This window comes from Macaca nemestrina, chromosome 18, assembly GCF_043159975.1.
Source record: "Macaca nemestrina isolate mMacNem1 chromosome 18, mMacNem.hap1, whole genome shotgun sequence".
In the NCBI taxonomy this organism is placed as follows: domain Eukaryota; kingdom Metazoa; phylum Chordata; class Mammalia; order Primates; family Cercopithecidae; genus Macaca; species Macaca nemestrina.
Genome location: NC_092142.1, coordinates 76,792,790 through 76,816,497, shown reverse-complemented (window position 1 = coordinate 76,816,497; position 23,708 = coordinate 76,792,790). Strand labels below are relative to the sequence as shown.

General features: G+C 45.2%; 1 protein-coding gene across 1 annotated transcript in view; it reads right to left on the bottom strand.

Annotated features, from left to right (window-relative positions):
- Positions 1–23,708, bottom strand: part of LOC105491238 (vesicle amine transport 1 like) — a 186,294-nt gene that overhangs the window by 105,685 nt on the left and 56,901 nt on the right. Inside the window, exon 4 of the mRNA XM_011757442.2 lies at positions 8,552–8,694. Coding sequence (XP_011755744.2) covers positions 8,552–8,694 — 143 coding nt within the window. The remainder of the gene's footprint in view (positions 1–8,551; positions 8,695–23,708) is intronic.

The following is a 23,708-nucleotide window of genomic DNA, read 5'->3' as shown; positions in this document are numbered from 1 at the left end:
AGCAAAGCTGGGGGGTGCTTCCTTGGGCTTAACACTAGAAGGAGACACTTGTGGGTCTCCTTCACATTCAGGCCACCTGCCCCCTTCCACACTTCTCTCTCGGTATTTCTACAGTTGAATCATGTGCATGTCTGGGGGTCAACAGAACCACAAATCCCCTCCTTCCTGCCATCATTGCATCCTTTTGAAGGTCAGTGGCCGGGTGGAGGGTGGGAGGAGGGAGAGAAATTGGATTCTGAGGGGGAGAAGTTGGGCAGAGGCAGATATCATTCTCAGGACCTGAGCGTGAGGATGCTTTTGCTCTTTCTGTCAAACCATTCCAGCAGCTATTGCTCCTTTCAAGGGTAGAAATGTTCCTTCAGGTAAGAATTTCAAAATTGAAAAGCGTTCCATCTCTGTTGAGTCATGACAAATCCCATAAAAGGACTGTACTGAACTGGACTCAGTTGTATCTATTTAGAATGTTCCTGGTCCCATAAGCAGCCTTGGGACTAGCCCTGTCTCAGTTAACACTCACACTGAAAAGCACTGCAGTAGCCCTTTTAATGAAATAATCATGAAAATCACAAATGGAGCTGGAAGGCTCATCAGAGGAACAAGGAGCATCCTCATCATTTCTGTGCCCCCCGACTCTGGTTTCTGGGGGTGTTCACTGCCTGCATATGTATAATTATTACATGAAAGCAAGGAAGGCAGGGCAGAAGGCCAAATGCAGCAATTCCTTTGTGTGTTTTTCCTGCTGCCATAAATCTCTGCGGATTTAAAAAGCAAACACAAATAGCCCCAGCTCGGGGATTATATGAGCCAAATTCAGCACAAGATATTTCAGAGTTGCTGATCCAAGACCTTCATGCCTGTCCTTCCTGTGTCCCCAGCCCCGGCCTCTGGATGGTGAATGCTGCCTCTTTCCTTCTTGATCACACAGATCAGGGAAGAATTTCTCTTGAGTGGCAGTAGGTTCCAACAGAGCCAGTGCTGAGCGAGAAACCCTTTGACCTTGCCAAGAAACGAATTCTCCTTTATGGTAACATTGCTGTCCAGCTGGGTCTTTGGCTCTCCACTCATTTTTCTCTTTCTGAATCCCTTTTTCTCAGAACTCATCTGTGCCACAGCTTTAACCATCACAGGATGAGACTATTTCTGAGTGCCTGGCACTTAGTAGGCTTTGCACAGGATGCCAAGCACGGTGCCTGGTACACAATAAGCTTCTAATAGAGGACTAGACACAACACCTACTCCACCGTAGGCTTCTCACAGAGTGCCAAGCACAGCAGCCAGCACGTGACAGGTTTCTCACAGGGGGCCAAGCCCAGTGCTGATGTGTGGTAGGCTTCTTGGTAAGTGTTTACTATTAGTAGTTCCCATATGTACTTAGCAATACTACCTCCAGGAATCCCTTCTAGATCCCTTTGTCCCTATTCTCTCCAGGTAATTAGACTCTTATTAATTTCCACCAGTTTTAAAATAAGCTCCTATTACGTGCCAGGCATCATGCTAGAAATGCAGGAGGTCGGTCTGATCTCTGCCTTTTCTGAGCTTATACCCCTTGGCTTCACCTATGACTGGAATCTGCAAGATTCAAGTCATTTGAACAATTAGCTGCTCCCCCTCGATCAGGAGTTTGAATCTTTTCTCTGTGGGCTTTGTGCTCCTTTGGCTAGAGATTGTGCTCCATCTCAGTTCCCTAACTTCCAGAGCCAGCTCACGTCAGTCATTTGGAAAATGCTCGAAGTGGGTGGTTCTTTTTTAAAACCCATTGAGACTGGGTCTTGTTCTGTTGCCCAGGCTGCAGTGCAGTGGCATGATCATAGCTCACTGCAGCCTCAAACTCCTAGGCTCAAGAGATCCTCCTGTCTCAGCCTCCCAAGTAGCTGGGACTACAGATGTACACCACTACACCCAACGAATTGTTTTTCAGAGATGGGAGTCTCATTATGTTGCCCAGGTTCGCCTCAAACTCCTGGCCCCAAGTGATCCTCCAGCCTTGGCTTCTTAAAGTGCTGGGATTATAGGCATGAACTACCACACCCAGCCTAAGGGAGTGGCTTTGTACTCACTGGAGCTCCAGTCCCACTTTCCCAGGCCTGTTGTGCAGGCCCCCTGGAGTTCTCACTTTCACACTATATTTATCTTGTCTAAAGGAAGTCAAGCTTCCATTGCTCATTGTCTAATAACAACAAAAAGGAAAAGAAGTCTTGGTCTCATCTTGCAGTATTTTCCCTGGTCATAGTCATTCTGTCTTGTTCTTCAAAATCACTATAGGCACTGCCTCTCCCTTCCCCTTTCTGCTACTCATTCTCCTGATTTTGGAGATCTCTTCTCTTACTCATCCTGTACATGGCAGCCAGATCAGTTTTTTTGTGGATTTGCCTTTCAAAACAGTGCTTAAGTGCTTCAAATCTGCAAGGAACTCTACATTTCTGACATAATGCAATGTTTACTCCATTTAAGAGCTTTCAAGAGCCTCATCAATCTAGCCCAGTTCTCCACCAGGGTCTGGAGATGTTTCATATTTTCATGACTTGAAGGGCAGGGGGGTGCTACTGGCATCTAATGGGTAGAGACCAGGAATGCTGCTCAACATCTACAATGCACAAGGCGGCGCCCCCCGACAGCAGAATGAGCCTGCCCCAAATGTCCACAGTGCTGAGGTTGGAAGCTCTGATCTAACCCCGTCCTACCATCTAAACACCTCACAAAACCACATGCTTTAACACAGGCAATCTGGCTTCCTCCCTGGCTGAGGAGCAAGCCGCCCTCACTTCCTTTGTGAGAGTGAGTGTGGGTGCTAGAAAGATCACAAACTGTGAAACTACAGCCACCCGGGACTGAGTCCCGTCACACCTATTTGTGTGACATTTACTTAACCAGGCTTGCCTTGCCTCCCTCTGAAAAATAAGCACAGTGTTTACTTCATAAAATGTGAAAGACCCCAAAGAGAGCTCCCACGCGTTCTTCAGGCTTCCATTTAGGCATTGCTCACCTGTGCCCCCACACTGCTCTGTAATTCCCTATCAGCTGTCAACCCCATCGTCTTGCAGGGGGATTTGCTTGTTTTGCTCACCACTGTATTTTCATAGTCTGTTTGTAGGCATCACTAATAGAGATGGTCCTCCATTTGCAATGGCCTCACTTTATATTTTTTCAACTTTGTGATGTACCCATACAACCGTTCAGTTTCTCACTTTCAGTCCAGTATTTCACAAGCATTAAGAACACTGAGTTGTGTATACCTGACTGCACACAACTAGAGGTTTGCAACACTTTAGTGTGATATAGGCTTTGTGTTAGATTATTTTGCCCAACTGTAGGCTAATGTAAATTTAGGGTAGGCTAAGCTAAGCTATGATATTCAGTAGGTTAGGTGTATTAAATACATTTTTGACTCATGGTATTTTAAACTTATGATGAGTTTACAAGGATGTAACGCCATTATAAGTTGAGAAGCATCTGTACAGGAATAAATGAAAAAACAAAAGGTCTGAAATAATAATATGTACCCATTTCCCACCCAATGAAGTTTTAAAATGTTGTGTATTGTGGGTTTTCTTTTTTTTCTTTCTTTCTTTTTTTTTTTTTTCCTTTTAAGATAGTCTCGCTCTGTCGCCCAGGCTGGAGTGCAGTGGCATAATCTTGGCTCACTGCAGCCTCCACCTCCTGGGTTCAAGCAATTCTCCTGCCTCAGTCACTTGAGTAGCTGGGATTACAGGCATGCACCACCATACCTGGCTAAGTTTTGTATTTTTAGTAGAGACGGGGTTTCACCATGTTGGCCAGGATGGTCTTGAACTGCTGACCTCAAGTGATCTTCCTGCCTCGGCCTCCCTAAAGTCCTGGATTTACAGGCATGAGCCACTTAAGCCCGGCCTGAAATATATTTTTGACTCATGATATTGTAAGCTTCTGATGGGTTTACAGGGATGTAACTCCATTGTAAATCGAGAAGCATCTCTACATGAATGAATGGATGAATGAATGAACAAATGGTCTGAAATAATGCTGTGTACCCATTTCTACCCAACGAAGTTTTAAAATGTTGTTTGATTTTTTTTTAAAGGCAGGTTTTTTCAATAGCTTTGAGATATAATAGACATACAATAAACTGTACATATTTAAAGTGTACAGTTTGATGAGAGATGAAATATGTTCACACCTGTGAAACCCTCACCACCGTCCATGTAATGAACATATCCTTCACACCCAAAAGTTGCCTTGAGTCCTCTTGTAAACCAAGAGGAGTTTTGCAGAATAGAAAGCTGATAGAATCACACATCTCCAAGGCCAAATCTAGTCCTACCTCTCAATTTCCTTATCTGTAAAATGAGGAATGTTCACCTAGCAGGGTTGTCTCAAGTGCACATAAAATGGTCTAATTGAACTCGTAGCAGGACGGCAGGAGATCAACAAAGCGTGGCTATTATTATCTGCCCTGTTCTGTCCGAGATTCCCTTGTGTGGATACTCTCACGCTTCCCTCCACCTACTGAAATCGATCGCAACCTTCAAGTGCACCTGAGAGGCTGTCCATCTTGACATGCTCTCTCTGATCTTTCTCCTTTCCTTATTTCTAACGCCCTTGCAGTTAGGTACACACAACTCAAGGTTTCTAACGCTTTGGCTTGGTTTCACTCATAATCATCTCTCTCCTCCTAAAGAGAGAGAAAGTAACTGATGTAAAGGTTAGGTCTGTATCATAACTATGTTTTTTTTTTCTATTCCCTTTACAACACCTGCCTCAAGGCTGAGAATGTGTTCAAAGGAGGCTTCCCGATTCACCTGCTTATAAAAGAGTTTTCATCTCCAGAAATTTTATCTTTTTATTTTTTTCTGCTTCATTGTACACATAATAGTGTAACAATATCTGTGATCAAAAAATAAAGAAAAATCACTCTGCATTCCACTCCTATTGCATGTTGGCAGTTGGATATTTTCCCTTTCCTTTCATTTTAGGTCTACATGCACTGAGAATTTGCACAAAGCTGTGATCACAGAGTAGACGGAATTTGGCATTCTGCTTTTTTCACTCAATGTGCTACCATGGGCATCTTTTTCATTTTGTGGCTATCTTCATAATTATCATTTTTTAAGGGACTGCACAATACTCAAGTATGTGGGTGTAGCATAATCGACTGAACTGTTTCCCTTCTGTTGATTGTGGAGGCTGGTTCTGAATTTTCACTATTGCAGACAATGCTGTAATTTACTCTGTCAACATGTGCTGAGCACTTACAATGAAGCAGAAGCAGTGTTTGGCTCTGTAACAGGCAGCCTTGTACCTGTAGCTTTGCTCTTCTTATTTCCTGAGTGTAGGTTTGCTGGGATGGAGGGTCATGTAAACGTATTTGTAACTTCCTGGGCAGTCTGAGTGTAATCCCAAGGTCTCTATTTAAAAACACAATGAATTGTGGGAAGTCACCTTTGAAGGAAGGTGAGGGTGAGGTGGGTCTCAAATGCCTTCTGTTCCTCTGACATTAGCAGACACCAGTGATCTGGGGGCTAAGAGAGTAGATCTAGGGCAGTGGGAAGATGAGAGGATGGGAAGGATGCGGAGGAAATGGGGCAGGCAGGAGTTCCCCGGTTACGGGCTATTAGTTTTTCAGAAGAGATGCCATCTCCCTTCTCTTCCCACTCCCCACATCCTGCCAGCTGCACTGGCCTCCTTTCAGGTTCATAAGTTCAGCAAGCTTTTCCCGATGTGGGACCCTAGCCCATGGCATCCCTGCTAGTCAGAAATGCTCTTCCTTTGGCCAACTTCTCACGCCTCAACTCTCAGCCAAAATCCCACTCTATGATTGACAGTGTTTCTGATTTCTCCATCAGTAAGTATTTGCAAGCACCTTGCATTTCACTACCAGAGCACATGTCGAAAATGTGAATCAGTTATTTCTCTTTATGGTTTTATTTTTTGTCCCCTCTCCTTCCATTAAGACTACATTCCACAAGGACGGTGATTCTCAAGGTGGTATTGCTGGATCTCTGGCCCTGGCACAGTCTCCAGGCCATCACAGACACAAAGCACAGATGTATTAAGCAATTGTATGCATGCATACATGAAAGAATGCTTGCAAAAATATCACGTAAGGAAGTCAAAGAAAAAATGACTGAAGGGACAATGATAGTTCATTTTCCAGACCACAGCTTAAGAGACTTGAGTTAAAGATAAGAAGAACTGACCGGGCGTGGTGGCTCACGCCTGTAATCCCAGCACTTTGGAAGGCCGAGGCGGGCGGATCATGAGGTCAGGAGATGGAGACCATCCTGGCTAACACAGTGAAACCCCATCTCTGCTAAAAATACAAAAAATTAGCCAGGCATGGTGGCGGGCGCCTGTAGTCCCAGCTATTCAGGAGGCTGAGGCAGGAGAATGGTGTGAACCCGGGAGGCAGAGCTTGCAGTGAGCGGAGACTGCACCACTGCACTCCAGCTTGGGCGACACAGCAAGGCTCTGTCTCAAAAGAAAAAAAAACCTACCTGAGAGCTATGGAACTGGGCAAATGGATGTCCTCAGAATTAGCCTGCAGCCTCTAGACATCTGAGAAACAGAGGGTCAATTTCTAATATCTAGCTTTAAGCTTTCCTTTCACATCCTGCTGGAACTATTGGGACAACCTTAAATTATATGCAATGCTCTGCATTCAAAATTTAAAAATAAACCTGAAAACTCAGACCATCAGAACCCCCCCTTTTTAAGAAACTTCCCAAGTTTCACCAAATCTGTTCTAAAACTATCACCTCAAATAACTAGCTCTCCCATCCACTTGTCCTTCAGTTTTCCCAGCTTAATCTGTGATTTGAAGAAAATTGTTTCCTTTTTCAGACAGGCTTTTGCTGTCTGTCACCCATGCTGGAGTGCAGTGGTATGATAGCTCACTGCAACCTCTACCCCCAGGATCAAGCAATCCACCCACCTCAGCCTTCTGAGTAGCTTGAGACTACAGGCATGCATCACCATGCTCAGCTAAGTTTTGTATTTTTGGAGGGGGGTGCAGGTAGAGATGGGGCTTCACCATGTTGGCCAGGCTGGTCTCAAACTCCTGGGCTCAAGTGATCTGCCCTCCTTGACCTCCCAAAGTGCTGGGATTATAGCATGAGCCACTGTGCCCAGCCTTGTTTCTTTATTATGATTCTATCTGGACTACGTAATACCTTTGTATGTAGCAATTTTGTGTTGGAAAATGAGAATGCCGAAACAATGGCTCTGGCCCAAATCTGAATCCTCTCAGGAGCTGTGAGTGGCATGGACCCTGAGAACAAGCCTGGAGCCCAGAGCAACAGCCAGAGTGAGACACACAAAATCATCTGAAACCATGATGGCAGCTGGGTCTCCATCTGATTCTCTGTGTTGACACACATGTGGTCATGATCAATAACTTCAGAATCACAGGTTATAAACCACCATTCCCCCAGGTGACTGCAACAACCAGCACATGATCTTGCAGTCCCAGCCTCCCTCCTCCCATCCATCCCCTCGGCACCACCAGTGATTGTTCAAAACTCAAGTCAATCATAGCTCCACTTCAGTTCGTCAGTGGCTCTTGGTCACACCCAGGTTGGAGTCCACATTTGCTAGATTGGTGTACGTGGTCTTTATGTGCATCTGATACCTGTCTCCTTGCTCAGCCTCACCTCATGCCCCTCCTTCCCTGTCCCCCCAGGTGTCCCTGTGCCAATACGTATAATTAGATGAGATAACAAGACATCCCTGGACTTGCACCCCAGTAAGCCTTCTTGTAGTTGTCCCCGCCTCTGAGGCTCTTGAGTTCCTCAGTATGTATGCACAAGACTTTCCTTTCCCAGAGCAGCAGCCCCCTCCCTGCCCCTTTCTTCCTATGGGTAATTCTGGCTCATGCTTCACTCTTCAGAGAGGTGCTATCTGTACAGGAAAATCACGGGCTCCAAAGTTGAAATGCCTGGCTTGACTCCAGGCTCCACCCTTTACTGCCAGTGCCAGGCCTTTCTGGGTGCACACAATGACAAGGTTTCTCAATTTGCTTTCAGTAAGGCGTAGCCAATGACCTGAGCAGTAGTGCTAGACTATGAGAAGGGTGTGTGTTCTTTCTGGGACTGACCCCAAAAACCTCCTCTTCATGACCCTTTGGTGCTCTCTGCCCATCTGTTGGCTAGAAGCTAAGGACCTTAAGACCCAAGACAACAGTGGAACCATAAGATGAAAAGAGCCTGGGTCTCTGAATGCTCTTACAGAAGATCATCTACCAAATATCCACCTTAAGTTGTCATGTGAATGAATGAGAAATAAACTTCTATGCATTAAGATGGTCAAATAGGAGCTAGCGTAACTTTAATACATTAGCTTTGCAAGTTACTTAGTCAATCCGTTCCTTGGTGATAATGGGGTTAAGGGGATTAAATGAACTAATGCATTTGAAGTATTTGGCTCAGAGCTAATAGTACTAAGCTCCCAATATATGTTTGTTATATATTACTATTATTATTATTATTATTATTATTATCCCTCCTTTAAATAAGTGCTACTGCTCTTTGAGAGCACAGCAAGGGCCAGCCTGGTGCTTTTTCAAAAGCAAACATCTTACCTTTTAACTTCTTGCACATAGTCTGCATTTCTGTCAAAGAGGTGGGTCACAGAGTCTTTGATTGCTTCATGTTTGAAAGTAGAGGCTGTTCCAAAGACAGTCACATTGGGGACAGTGGAACACAGCTGAGCCACAGCTTGACCCTGGAAGGAAAAGACAATAGCTATGTCACACATAGGAGCCACCAGTTCATAGCCAATCTTGCTGGGTGTAGAGCAGGATTTCTCCATTGGCACTATTGATTTTTTTTTTTCTTAAGCAATGGAGTCTCACTCTGTCACTCAGGCTGGAATGGAGTGTGCAATGGTGTGATCTCAGCTCACTGCAACCTCTGTCTCCCGGGTTCTAGCCATTCTCCTGCCTCAGCCTCCCAAGTAGCTGGGACTACAGGCACATGCTGCCACACCCAGCTAATTTTTTGTATTTTTCTTAGAGATGGGGTTTCACCGTGTTGCCCAGGCTGGTCTCAAACTCCTGAGCTCAGGCAATCCACCCTCCTCAGCCTCCCAAACCTCAGCCTCTAAAACCAAGTGTTGTCTATTTCTGGTGTTCCATCTGCCATTTTAAGGAGGAAAACTATTCTACCAGAGTCATCTGTGATGTTAATTTCTGCCTATCATCTTATTTTCATGTCTTCATGCTGGCGGACTAAATCAGGTTGGCAGGTCAATTTATGGAAACGTTATCTTATCACCCATTGCAATTAAAGGAAATGTTGAGAGAATCATAGAATGTCAGAGTTGGAAGATCATCCAATTACCCCCTCCCCATGACTGCTCTATAGATAAAGGAAAAGACATTCAGAAAGGTTAAGGTTACCCATTTTTTCAGAGGCAAATCTGCGATTCCAAGTAAGGTGTCCTGGTTTCCAGTTATTGCCATTTTCCATTGTGTTATGCTGTCTACTTATTTTGACATTTTAAGCTAAGCAGGCTCTAAAGTTCATACCTAAAATAGACATGCTGCTGGCACATCCCCTTGGAGGTCAACATTTCAGAATATGGGCATGAACCTGAGACTCTGGACAGGCTATAGTTTTCTGTCCAAAGAATAGCATTGATATTTGTTTAATTCTCCTGCCTTCTAGATTTTATAAAACAAAGAGAGGACTATGTTTTCTAGGGAGTGTAAATATCAGCTACCAATGCAGCAATTCTCTAAAATTTGCTGGCCTCAGATATGTCACAGTTACAGCTCCATATGGACGTGGCTTGCGATGATAACCTTCTTAGTACTAGGACAGGAAATTACAATTAGTTCCAGTATCCCTGTATTCCCTTCTGCCCTCTGTCCTTAGGTAAATAGGACATACATTCGTTCAACTATTTTTCAGATTTCTATTCTGTACTGCTTGCACTGTGCTATGGATGCCAGAGTGTCCAAAGTGATTGGCATGTGTAAATCTCCAGTCCCAAGCTGCCCACTGAGTTCTGGACTTGCATCTCTATCGTTTTGGCATTTGTCTCCACCTGGCTGTCCCAAAAGCAACACATCACACTCAACTGATCCAAACCTAACTCGTGCCCATCTCTGAATGAACTCATTCAGAGATGAGTCAGTTTCCTAGTGCTGCTGTAACAAAGTTCTACAGACCCAGTGGCTTAAACATCAGAAATTCCTTTTCTCACAGTTCTGGAGGCACAAAGTCTAAAATCAAGGTATTGGCAGCGTTGGCTCCTTCTGAGGGCTGTGAGCGAAAGATCTATTCCAGGGCTTTCTCCTTGGCTTGTAGATGTGCCACTTGTCCCTGCGTCTCTCCTCTCCGTCTTCCCTGTGCCTCTTCTCCCTGCGTCTCTCCACTCCGTCTTCCCTGTGCCTCTTATCCCTGCGTCTCTCCACTCCGTCTTCCCTCTATGACGCTCTGTGTCTGAATTTTCCCTTCTCATAAGGACACCAGCCATATTGGATGAGGGCCCACTCCAATGACCTCAGTGTAACTTATTTGCCTTTGTAAAGACCCTATCTCCAAATAAAGTGATGTTCTGAGGTGCTGGGGGTTAGGGCTTCAACATAAGAATTTGGAGTGGTGGCGGTGGGATGCAATTTAACCGATAACACTCCTCTTACTGTGTTTCCTGCTTCAGTGAATGGACTGCACCATTCCCCAGCGCTAAAGCCAGGAATCTGGGCCGCATCCTGGCCTCCTCTTCCTCCCTCACCCCCACGTCCCTATATTCAGCAACTGCATTATCTCTTTGTCCTCGACAGCTCGTATGACTGTCTCTTAGTCTGGGTGGTCACGCTTCTCACCCTGGACTATGACAACACTCCTCCACGTGACCTGGCTGTTTCCAAAAGTCCTTCTGTGGTCAGAGTGACATTTCTCAAATACAACACTGAACATGTCACTATTTATTTTGGACTTCCCAATGTCCATCACAGCTTTCAGAATACAATGCACACCACCTAGTTTATCACACAAGGCTGGCCCCTATTATCTGACCCAGGCTTCCTCATTCACTTATTTCCTCCACTTTTCCAATCTCTACTCCCTAACACACACGGAGCTTCAGCCACCACGACTAGCGTTTGCCACGACCATGGCATTATGCAGCCCTCAACCCTGGCATTCTCAGAATGACCTTTCATCTTACTTTTGTTTGTTATTAGAGACAGGGTCTCACTCTGTCACCCAGGTTGCAGTGTAGTGACTCAATCATGGCTCACTGCAACCTTAAACTCCTGGGCTTAAGTGATCGCTCCACGTCAGCCTCCCCAGTAGCTGGGACTACAGGTACATGCCACCACACCCAAATAGGTTTTTTTTTTTTGGAGACAGAGTTTCACTCTTGTTGCCCAGGCTGGAGTGCAGCGGTGCAATCTCGGCTCACCACAACCTCTGCCTCCTGGGTTCAAGCAATTCTCCTGCCTCAGACTCCTGAGTAGCTAGGATTACAGGCATGCGCCACCACGCCCGGCTAATTTTGTATTTTTAGTAGAGACAGGGTTTCTCCATGTTGGTCAGGCTGGTCTCAAACTCCCGACCTCAGGTGATTTGCCTGCCTCGGCCTCCCAAAGTGCTGGGATTACAGGTGTAAGCCACTGCACCCAGCCTTTAATTTTTTTTTTTTTTTTGTAAAGATGGGGTCTCACTATGTTACCCAGGCTGGTCTAGAATTCCTGGCCTCAAGTGATCCACCTATCTTGGTTTCCCAAAGCACTAGGATTACAGGCATGAGCCATTGTGCCCAACCTCACCTTAGTTTACTGAGGAAGAAGCTGAGGTTTATAGAGGGTACGTGCCTGCTCCAACATCACTAGAGTAACAGTTTGATCTGCTTCACTCCTGGCTGCCACACGTACCAGCTGAGCAACGTATTGGCACCTCTGTTCACTCATCTAAAATATTTGTATAGCAATAGTCTACACAGTCTAGGTTTACTGTGAGATTCTGTGTTAAAATGTATCCAAGTGCCTAGAACAATCAATGCTCAATACATACTTGCTATCACTACTCCTAAGTCCTCTCTGACTATTTTTCTTGGTCTTACTATATTCGCAGTAGCAGCATATCCATTATCCTGCCATCAGATCCTGCAATGACTATGCTATTTTAGCATCAATGCCAGTTTCCCCACATGCTTTCCTCCTTCTTATTATGCCCTCCCTTCCTCTTTTTTCTTCCAATCAGAGCCATTCCCACTCAGTCATTTCCATCCCCAGGAATCCTTTCCAGCATGCCAGATAGAGTCAGTTGCCCTCTTTTGTGCCCCTGTTGACTTGTGGTTCCTTTCTCCCAAAGCGTGGCTACCACGGCCTCTGTGGCTTCTGCCTGCCCCATCTGTGAGCTCTGGGGGGGCAGGGACTGTGTCTCCACTGGCCCTCTGCCTCTGTGCCCAGGGCAGAGCCTGACACACAGCAAATGTCTGGTAAAACTTGGTGGACAGATGCATGGGAAACTGGAGGAGTTGAGTGTATGGGGGCAGCCCTTCCCAATCGTTTTGCAGCCTTCATGTCCTTTAGTGTTGTAGAGTTGGACTAAAGCGTAGATTTAATTAACCTATGCAGGTTCTGACTCAAGCAGAACTTCACTATTTCTGTTTTAAAGAAAAACATGCACATGGTAAAAAAAAAAAAAAAAAAGAGAGATAATATAGGTATTCCAGATCACTTATGTACTTATAACATATAATATGTAATAGATAATATAATATAATTATAACTAGAATAGTGTACAATTTATATATAGCCATGATGTGTATATGTATAATATATACCATCGAATAATATAGAAATAGAATTACTAATAACATAATTAAAATTAGTATGCTATATAAGTATTATGCATAATATATAATAATCTATACTATTACCTAAAGATTAATGGATGGAAAACATAAATTCATCACATGTTTACTTGCAGCCTTTCTGTTCTCCATCACCTGTCTTAGGCAATGAGAGGCCCTGACAACATCTTCAGTAAATGTTAAATAACGCTCCGCATTCTGTATTTAAGCGGAAAAGTGCCTTCCCACACATTTATAGAAAATCCGTGTCCTCCCTTCCCCAACTCCTGAGGTGAATGCAGGATCAGCAGCTCATTTATCCTCTTTTCTTCTACGTGCCTAGCAAATAGCATGGACTCAATAAACATTTGTGGAAGACAGAATGAACTTTCAATAAAAAGGACCTTGCAATTTACCTCCAGAACCAGAACATAAAATGAACAAGACAATCCATTCTCCCCGTCGCGGCAGTAAATGATGATTTGCATGCACTTGTTTTTAATGGATTTTCCTTCCTTCTTTCGAACGTAAGAATTCTGCACCACATCTGCCCTTCTCTTCCCTATGGCTAACAATAGAGCATTAATAGCAGCTGCGGCTTCTTTTGTCTCACCATGGGGCAGATACTGTACTAAAGTGCTTCATTAAATCCTTAAACCACCTTTAGTGTAAGTATTTTTGTCTTCTTTTCATATCTAAACATGGGGACTCAGAGAGAAAAAGAAAGTTGGCCAAGGTTACCTGGCTTGTGAATGATAAAGCTGGGAATCAAATCCAGGTATTCCTGACTTCAAGGCCACTCTGCTATTAATCTTCTTATCTGTGCAGCTAAGCACTCGAGTTGCCATCTTAGAGACAACTGCGGGTCTTTGCCATCAATTGCTCTTCGGATGACTTTGTCTCAGGTTCATATGGGCGAAGAGATTTTCAACCAGATGTTAATCAACTCAATCCTTATTGCAGAGCTGCTGGAGTCTCCTTAAGCAGAGCACAGGCAGCAGGGAATCCAGGGACTGTGGTAACAAGGTAGCTGATTTGGGTCCCTGAAACATGACCCTGATCAACAGACTAGCCATTTAAAGCAAGATCATATTCCAGCAAAGCTAAGCATGTAAATGAATGATTAGAGGACTGAATCCATCTCTTTAAAGGCTTCCCACACTGCCTGGTACATATTAAGCACTGAGTAAGTAGCAGTTTTTAGCTATAACAGTTTTGGGACTGGGATGGGGCCCAGCTGAAATTCTTTTTACCCACTAAGTGGGAACGTAGGCTAGATCATCCTACCAGTGCACTGAGATTCAGGATTTAGCATCAGAAACTCAACTGAGTAAGGACAGAGAATGGATGGTTTAGGAAAGTCTCTGTAATGTAAATACCGTCTACTCCTCCAGCCTTGTTTCTCACCATATTCCAGAACTCTACCTTGACCACAGGGAAAAACGATCAGTTCTTCCTAAGTGCCACTCCCTCTTTCACTGCAGGATCTTTGCACATACAGTCCCCACTGCTTGGAATCCTCTTTCCTGTCTTTTCTCCCAGTTTATTCCTTGTATGCTTTGAATCTCAGCCTCTCTGTTACTTCATTGAGTCATTCATTCCATCACTACAGTGCTTTTTTGTGTGTGTGTGTGGAGTCTTGTTTTGTTGTCCAGGCTGGATTGCAGTGGCACAATCTCAGCTCACTGCAACCTCTGCCTCCCCGGTTCAAGTGATTCTCCTGCCTCAGCCTCCTGAGTAGCTAGGATTACAGGCGCCTGCCACCATGCCCGGCTAATTTTTGTGTTTTCAGTAGAGATGGGGTTTCACCGTGTTAGCCAGGATGGTCTCAATCTTTTGACCTCGTGATCTGCCTGCCTCGGCTTCCCAAAGTGCTGGGATTACAGGAGTGACTACAGTCCTATTTAATGAGCATCTCTACTGGATCAAATATTATCAGAGGTGCCAGAAATATAAACAAGTTATTTATATATATGGTCCCTGTCTTGGAACTTGCATTGTAATGAAGATGACAGATATTAATAAAATAAATAAACCAGTAAAAGTACAATTATACACCTAAACCATGAGAATGAGAGCACCAATTTCACTGAACCACTAGCAAAAGACCACATTGGTGTGCTATGTTTTTGCACATATGTAGACAATGAGGGGCATGCATTAAAGTGGAGTGTGTGGGCATGTCAGGGGAGATAGATAAGGAAAAGGAAAGGACTCACCTGTGGTCAAGTTTCTCAAATGGGTTGTGTGACTAGGGGCAAACTCATCATCTCTCTGTGCCTTGGTTTCCCTTTTTCTTTTTTTGAGATGGAGTCTTACTCTGTGGCCTAGGCTGGAGTGCAGTGGCATGATCTCAGCTCACTGCAACCTCTGCTTCCCGGGTTCAAGCGATTCTCCTGCCTCAGTCTCCTGAGTAGGTGGGACTACAGGCACACACCACCATGACCAGCTGATTTTTGTATTTTTATTAGAGACGGGGTTTCACCATATTGGCCAGGTTGGTCTCGAACTCCTGACTCGTGATCTGCAGGCGTGAGACACCACGCCCAGCCGGTTTCACATTTTTAAAATGGGAACTTGGACTTAATGATCTCTATGGTCTCTTCAGTTCTAAGATTTCTTGATCCCATTGACTAGTTATTTAGCTGGGCCAAAAGCAGTCTATTTGGAGAAATCTCCCAAAAAGTATGAAAGTTGAGTCACTATCTCAAGTTTGATGAAAATGGAACTTTCTATTACTAACTTGACCATTTTCAAGATCATCTTACAAACAGAATTTTGTATATCTCTTCTAAAAGTTGTTTTCACTAAACAGCTCATGAAAACCACAGATCATTAATGTAGTCAAAGAATGGAAATGAATGAGCAGAATGAACTTGTGAATGTTGGGAGAGGAGACCTGGAGGAGATAGTGAGGTAAGATTTTCTTCTTCCAAAGATTGTCAGTTTATTTTTGCATCTTCATCAACGCATGGAGGTACTTAGATGAGCAAAAATAACTGAAAATTATCACAAAATCAAGTCCATTGGATGCATGAGCCATACTTACATTTTTCTTACAACAATACAAGCTCCCATATTGAGGTTTAGATACAGCGTCAGAAACATTTTTTTCAGATCACGCTGTCATTTGTCTGCTCAACAATTCAGGGACTCAATTGTTGTAAGAAGAAGAAATTCAAACCCCACTGTGTGGGCTGATCCATGTGACCTGCCACCGAAGGCAGCAAAGACTATTCTATGTTCTCACCGACAATGCTTCAAGCGTCAGTCAGTTTTTCTTTTTCTTTGTTTGTCACTGCAAAGCTGTTGACCTACACGTGACATGTGCTGTGACACACAGGTACTGAGAATTTCAATGGCAGGAAGTTACAGGGGTGCACGGCTGAGATAGGAGAGAGGGAAGAAAAATTGAAAAGAGTGGGACAGTCATTTTTCAATAGATCAAAATATAAGTATGGACAATTTTTTTTTTTTTGAGACAGTCTCGCTCTCTTGCCCAGGCTGGAGTGCAGTGGTGCGATCTTGGCTCACTGCAACCTCCACCTTCCGGGTTCAAGTGATTTTCCTGCCTCAGCCGCTTGAGCAGCTGGGACTACAGGCGCATGCCACCGTGCCTGGCTACTTTTTGTATTTTTAGTAAAGACGGGGTTTCACCTTGCTGGCCAGGCTGGTCTCGAAATCCTGACCTCGTGATCCGCCCTCCTTGGCCTCCCAAGGTGCTAGGATTACAGGTGTGAGTCATGGCGCCCGGTCTAATTGTTTTTAATCCCCAAAAGAAGTAGACATATTCTTTGGGAAGACTTGGTGGACGGTGTCTTATTTTTTTCTCTTTTATTCATTGTACGGATCCGTGCTTCTCAGTGTGTGGTGCCAGAGCCGGCAGCCTCAACATCACATGGGGACTTGCTGTAATGCAGATTCCCAGGCTCCACCCCAGATGTATGGAATCAGAAACTCCCAGGATGGAACCCTGCAGCCTGAGTTTGGACAGGCCCTCTAGGGGATTCTGCTGCAGCTCAAGCTGAGAACCACTGACGTAAATCATTACGGTAAATCATTGGCACATTCCCTGTGATTTAGAGGAGAAAGGTCCCATGATGCTCAGAATATCTGACAATCAGATATTTTATTTAAAAGCTGGATGCAGCCTGACTATTCGTATATAATTACACATTCCCTGGAGAATCCTAACGTGCTGACGGCGCTGAGATGCACTGCTCTATAAAGGCATCCTTCTTCTAATGTGCTCAATTACGGCATTGTAACAATCCACTTCCTCTTTTCCTAGTTGAGGCTGACATCAGAGTCTATGGGTTTAGCGTGTGGGATCCTGCAGATCAGGGCGTGACCATCACAGTCTTCTGTGATCAGAGAAGCAGGAAGAGAAAATCAGCCCTCATCCCCATTAGCAGGGTCTGAGGCTTTTGATGCTTGGCCACGGTGCACCGGGTTTTCCTAGCCTGTCACAGCTCTGCTCCAGCAAGTGACTGCAAAGATGACAATGTAAACCTTTTCCTCTGGTTAGACTGCTCTCAGCTCATTGCAAAGGTACTGGATTAAGAAGCAAGTGAGGCAAAGTGGTGAAGCATATAGGTTGATTCATTCAACTCCAGCTGCACAGAGCTTACTGTGTACCTGGCAGGGCTCAACATACCCTATAAATAGCTCATTCGATCCTCATCATAACCTTCATGAGGTAGGTACTAATTCATCCTCATTTCCTAGATAGAAGAACTGAAGCACAGGGAAGTTAGATAACAGCCTAAAGTCACAAAGCAATACCAGGGAGAAGATCCGAATCCAAGTAGTCTGGCTCCAGCTTCCACAGTTTAACCACTGCCCTATGCAACAGGACAGTTGTGGGTCTGCAGGCTAAAAGGAGAGAAGGAAGGGGAACCACCTCTTCCTGGTAAGTTACGTTTTGTCAAGCACTATGCTGGGTACTTTACACACATCCCATTCTATCCAGCCAACATCATATTGCCATCTGGAAGAAATGCTCAGAAAGAGCAAGGGGATTTACTCAGAGTAATCTTGCCAGGATCGTTGGAAACCGAGGCTCAGAAAGTCTAAGTACGAGCAACTGCAAGTGATGAGGTTTAAATGCAAGCCTCCTTATTGCTGAGCCCAAGTTCTTTGTGCTTTGTTACCAACATCTAAGGCAATGAAACAGAAAATGTAATGATGCAGAGGTTGCGTACCGAGGTAAACCTTCTGGCTCTCATACCTAAGTCAGTCCAGGGCTCTCATTACCTGGTTGATCTCGGGCAAGGTGAGCCTAGCTGAGTCTCAGATTCCTCCTCTTTAGATGGAGGATGATAATGGCTACTCCATAAGGCCAGATGTGGGTCAGTGTGGGTAACACATGTGATGTGTTCACCTGGGGATGGCCCAGAGCGGTTGCTCAATAAGCTGGTTTCATCCCCTTTGTTCTCCAAGACCACCTCTTCTGGGAAGCCTTCCCAGAGTTCCCCAGAAGAGTTCATCTATTTCTGCTTTGTCCCAGACTCATACATGTCACCACCCAACCATCCTTTACTCTGTACCCTAATTCTCCTCTCCTGTTTGCTTCTCTTCTCTAGTTTTTTGCCCTCCCCTCTCCTCCCTTTCTTCTCCTCCCTTCTCTTCTCTGTCTCTCTCTTCTTTAAAAATTTCTTTCATATCTCCCATTAGGCTGTAAACTCCTTGTATTAGTCTGTTCTCACGCTGCTAATAAACATATCCCTTAGACTGGGTAATTTATGAAGGAAAGAGGTTTAATTGACTCACAGTTCTACATGGCTGGGGAGGTCTCACAATCATGGCAGAAGGCAAAGGAGGAGCAAAGGCATGTCTTACATGGCAGCAGGCAAGACAGTGTTTGCAGGGGAACTCCCTTATATAAAACCATCAGCTCTCGTGAGACTTATTCACTAGCATGAGAACAGCACAGGAAAGACCCACCCCCATGATTCAATTACCTCCCACTGGGTCCCTCCCACGACATGTGGGGATTATGGGAGCTACAGTTCAAGATGAGATTTGGGTGTGTACACAGCCAAATCATTACTCCTTCAGGAAAGGACCACATTTTACTGCCTTTATATCCACAGCATTTATCTACTGCATAGGTCTCAGTAACTGCAGGAGAATGGAGGAAACAACAGAAGAGTCAGAAGTGTGAGCAAAGACAAAAGCAATCAAAAGGACCCACAATGTAGATCAGAGGGCAACTGAGGGCTAGGGCCGAGGATGTGTGTCCTTTCTAGGAGGCTTGGAAGGAAGGTTCAGTGGCTGCACAGTCACCTCCCTTCCTTTATCCCTTGGTTGGAAGTGGACGAGGTCTGCCCACTAAGCTACAACCTGTTGGTAGCACGGTTACAACTTTACATCAGTGATGGGGGAGATTTATGTGCACGCCAAGGGCAAATATTTTGTTGTTTTGCTTTTCAACCATGCACATGGAGTGGGGAGAAGGGTAAGATGAGGGTGACAATGGAGGGAGAAACATAGGAAGAATGTTGGGATAAAACAGATGTGGGTGTAGAAATACATTCCACAAAGAGCCACCAGAGCTGGACTGTAGCGCTGGCTCTCCCTAGGGCAGTTTGCAGATGCTTCCTGAGCTGGACTGAGTGAACTTGGACCTGTCCCTCCCTTTGCTGCTCCCACCCCACACCCACCTGCAAGCAGAAGCCTGCTTCCAAGATTCAGGTCACCTGTGGGGACAGAAGGATGTGTTCACGAAGGGATTTGGCAACAATGACTCCCACTCCGCACATAAACTCGGCTGCCAGCCAGTGCCCAAGAGGCCTGATCAGGAAACCCCTCAGCTGGGTTTCCTGACACCCAGTCCTCACGGAGCACAGTAGGCAGCTTCAGGATCAAGGGTGGGAGGGAGGTGACTTTTGCTTTCCCAAAGCTTCTCCTACGATGTGACTCCATGAGCCTGGGCCTATGGGATGACGCACCAGTGATAGCCCCTTCTCTGCTCTAGCCGAGAGGGAAGTCAGTCCACTTTTGGACTGTTGACTTTTTGAGGGTCAAGCCAGCACAGAGTTTTGTTGTTTGAGCAATAAGGACGGGCAGCCCCGAGATAGGGAGTGGGAGAGGAGCACTAATATGGCCCTGGAGGAAGAGACTGTGGGAGATCCCTGCTTTCAGAACAAGACCCAAAGCAAGCTGGCTCTGAAGGGAACCTTGAACATGCAGGAGCAGAAAACCTGAGTTCTGATCCCGCTCTTGCCATTTCAGGGCTTTGTAGCTTACGTCCCTCAGATGTACAGGAAGGAAAGGAGCAGAGTCTCCGAGGGTCCTATGTGATGGTAACTTGGCACTGGGAAAACACGACAACATGGACTTTGGAGTCAGGCAAACCTGAGTTTGCAGCCTAGCTATGGCACTGACAGGCCGTGTGACCCTGGAAAGCTACTTCATCTCTCTGAGCCTCAGCGAACTCACATGCAAACAGGTTAGCATACTTAGCACAGTGCCAAGCATAGTGGATGCTCAGTAGATTTTAGGACCCTGCTCGTGCTCTCTCTCTATTATTATTATTTTTTAAATACAGGTTTTCACTCTGTTGCCCAGCCTGATGTACAGTGGCATGATCATAGTTCACAGCAAACTCAAACTCTTGGGCTCAAGCAATCCTCCCACCTCAGCCTCTCATATAGCTGGGACTACAAGCACTTGCCACCATGTCTGGGTAATTTAAAACAATTTTTTGTGTGTGTGTGTGTGTGTGTGTGTGTAGAGACAGGGTCTCAGTATGTTGCCCAGGCTGCTCTCAAGCTCCTGGCCTCAAGTAATCCTTTCACCTCGGCTTCCCAAAGCACTGGGATTACAGGCATGAGCCACCATGCCTGGCCAGCTCTGCTCTTCTTACTCTAAAGACTGTATCATTCCGTGTTATGATCTTCGGTCTACTAATTCCAGATTAAATAGCTATTTTTTCAGGCCCTCTGGGATTTCTGATTGTCAATGGCAGGACAGGGTTGGAAAGGTTCAATCTGTAACCATAGCTGCCCCTGCTCTACCCTACCACAGTTTCGTGTGAATTAGAAAGACAGGCTAGTATCTGTTGCCAGGCAGAACTGTGAGCCCTAGCAACCAGAATGTGGTCATCTCTTGCTTGCCCCATGGTTTGGTGTTTTTGTGCAGTGTACAGCCTGTCCAACTGCACATGGTAACTCTGCTAATCAACCCTTGTAGAGACCATATCAAGGCTCGTGTCTGTCACCAACCATACTCTCCAAGTGAGGGACACCATGCATGGCCACAGGACAACCCATAGCCCACAGACTGACACATTGCTGGACAGTTGGACTCCAGCAACCGTGGAGCAGGCCAGTCCACCAGATGGCAAAGTCCCCTTCACAGGGCTCTAAATCAAGGAGTGTAGGAGTATTAGAGTCACTTCCAGGCTGGCTGCCTTCCATGTAGTGCATTTGGATAAATTTCCTGGATGCTTATATTTGCATAGTGGGATGCCGGATTCTCATTTCCAGCCCAATTACAATTCGCACCCACAGTTTGAAGTTGTGGTTTTGATGAATGCATCCCTTTCAACCAAAACAAAACAAAAACAAAACAAAAAAACAACCAAACAACTGAAACTACTGTTGTGTAGGGTGACCATATAATTTATTATCTAAATTGGGACTCTTTTTGAGAATGAAAGGGAATGCTATTACTAATTCCCCTTGATCAACAGGCACAAACTGTGTCTTAGGCAAATTGGGTCATATAGTCATCCTAATATTTAGGCAAGGAAAATAATTAATATGGTGGCCAGGAGAGAAGGGCAGAGGGGCAGCATTAGTGGGACGTGGATTCTGATCCTTGGATCTACTGCTAAGCACTTGAGGGAACTTGACCTTGTTACTCTGAAGTGATAGCCTTAGCTATAAAGTTGGGATGATATTACCTACCTCACCAGGTTACCATGAGTGTACAACAGACAAGTGTGCATACAGCCTTGCACAGAATCAAACACAAAGTAGGGGCTTAGGAGATGGAAGCTCATGTCCCCTACTCCTGTCTTTACCCATCTCCTACAATGCCTGTACCCTACACACAGGGATTTGTACACCAGCATGCAGCAGTGCCTGGCAGAAAGCAAACGCGCTTACTTCGGACGATCGTTTTCACAGCTCAGCAGCCTGCCTTCCTGCCTGGCTCGGGTGTCTGTGTTTGCTGAAGGCACCTCATTAACAAGGCCTCTCAACAGGAACAGGAGCCTGACCTTGGTTTCAGCACCTTCTGATGTGATCAAGAATTCCATTTCAAAGTACCTGCCCTGAACATGAATGACTCAAACGCTCACATCATTGCTCCATTTCTGCCAGTCCTTGGAGATCAGACATCGGGACTCTTTAATGACTTTAGATCCTGCGGCTGAGGTTCTGTTCCAGGCGGGACAGGACCCATCGCAGCTGGAAGGTGACATCGGAGGCTTCTGGATCAGAGTACGTTTTAACTGTCAGTCCTGTAGGGAACTGGAATGCAGTGGCCAGGTCTCCAGACATAAATTCCTACTGGGATGTTTAGTTCTATTCATTTCACCTTTGCCACCTTTCCATTCTCAGACCTGCCTTCTTTGTAGGACAGGACCCTTTTCAAAGCTCTTTGTCCTGCTGTTTCCTACCAATGACGAACTTTCAAAGTTAACTGGCTTTCTTTGTGAATGTAGTAAGAGTAAAATTATTTCACTCTTAATATTGTTTACCAAGCCATCCCCCTCGCTCAAAGAGCGGCATCACCAGGACCAGTGCTGTCGCCAGTCAGCTCTTATCTGGAGCCCCTGGTACACAGCCAAGCACATAGAATTTGTTCATAAAAACACGGAGATGAATGAGTGAATGGATGAACGAATGATGATTTCTTCATATTTTCCCCTCCTTTGATATCTTAGTAATGCAATGCCCTGTTCCTTTCATGGTATCCTCTCTGTCTCAGAAATTTTGCATGTTTGTGTCTTGTTTCATTCAGTGGACATTTATGTGCCATGTACCTAAGTGCCATGCACTGTGCATCTACTTTTTTTATTATTATACTTTAAGTTCCGGGATACACGTGCAGAATGTGGAGGTTTGTTACATAGGTATACACGTGCCATGGTGGCTTGCTGCACCCACCAACCCATCGTCTACATTAGATATTTCTCCTAATGCTATCCCTCCCCTAGCCCCCCATCCCCTGACAGGCCCCGGTGTGTGATATTCCCCTCCCTGTGTCCATGTGTTCTCATTGTTAAACTCTCACTTATGAATGAGAACACGTGGTGTTTGGTTTTCTGTTCTTGTGTTAGTTTGTCAAGAATGATGGTTTCCAACTTCATCCATGTCCATACAAAGGACATGAATTCATCCTTTTTTATGGCTGCATAGTATTCCATGGCATATATGTGCCACATTTTCTTTATCTAGTCTATCATTGATGGGCACTTGGGTGGGTTCCAAGTCTTTGCTATTGTGAACAGTGCCCTATGCTGGGTAGGTTCTAGGAACACGAGGTGGCATGTTCTAGAGGCAGACCACCTGCGGAAGTATCCCTGATCACATTTACTAGATAGCTGGCATTGGGCAAATCACCTAAGCATTCAGAACTTTTGTTTTTGCCCATGTGCATGGTATTGGTGCCTCCTGAAGGTGGGTGTAAGGAGTGAAGGAGATGGCCCCAGTAAGGGCTTAACACCCTGCCTGGCAGCAGCTAATATTAATGGTAAGGACGTCAGCTCCTTACCTGTCTCTCTAACAAGATCATGGACCAGGCATGGTCCCACATGGGGCAATCCCACATGGGGGACCAAGATGGAGGCAACATGAAGAGCATTGAAAACACAGCTCTGGAGACTCTTAGGACCTAAAATATCCATGAGTCATCCACTCCAACCTCCTACCTGGTGCAGGAGGAGCTTCCTGACTCAGCTTCCTCCTGTAATATTT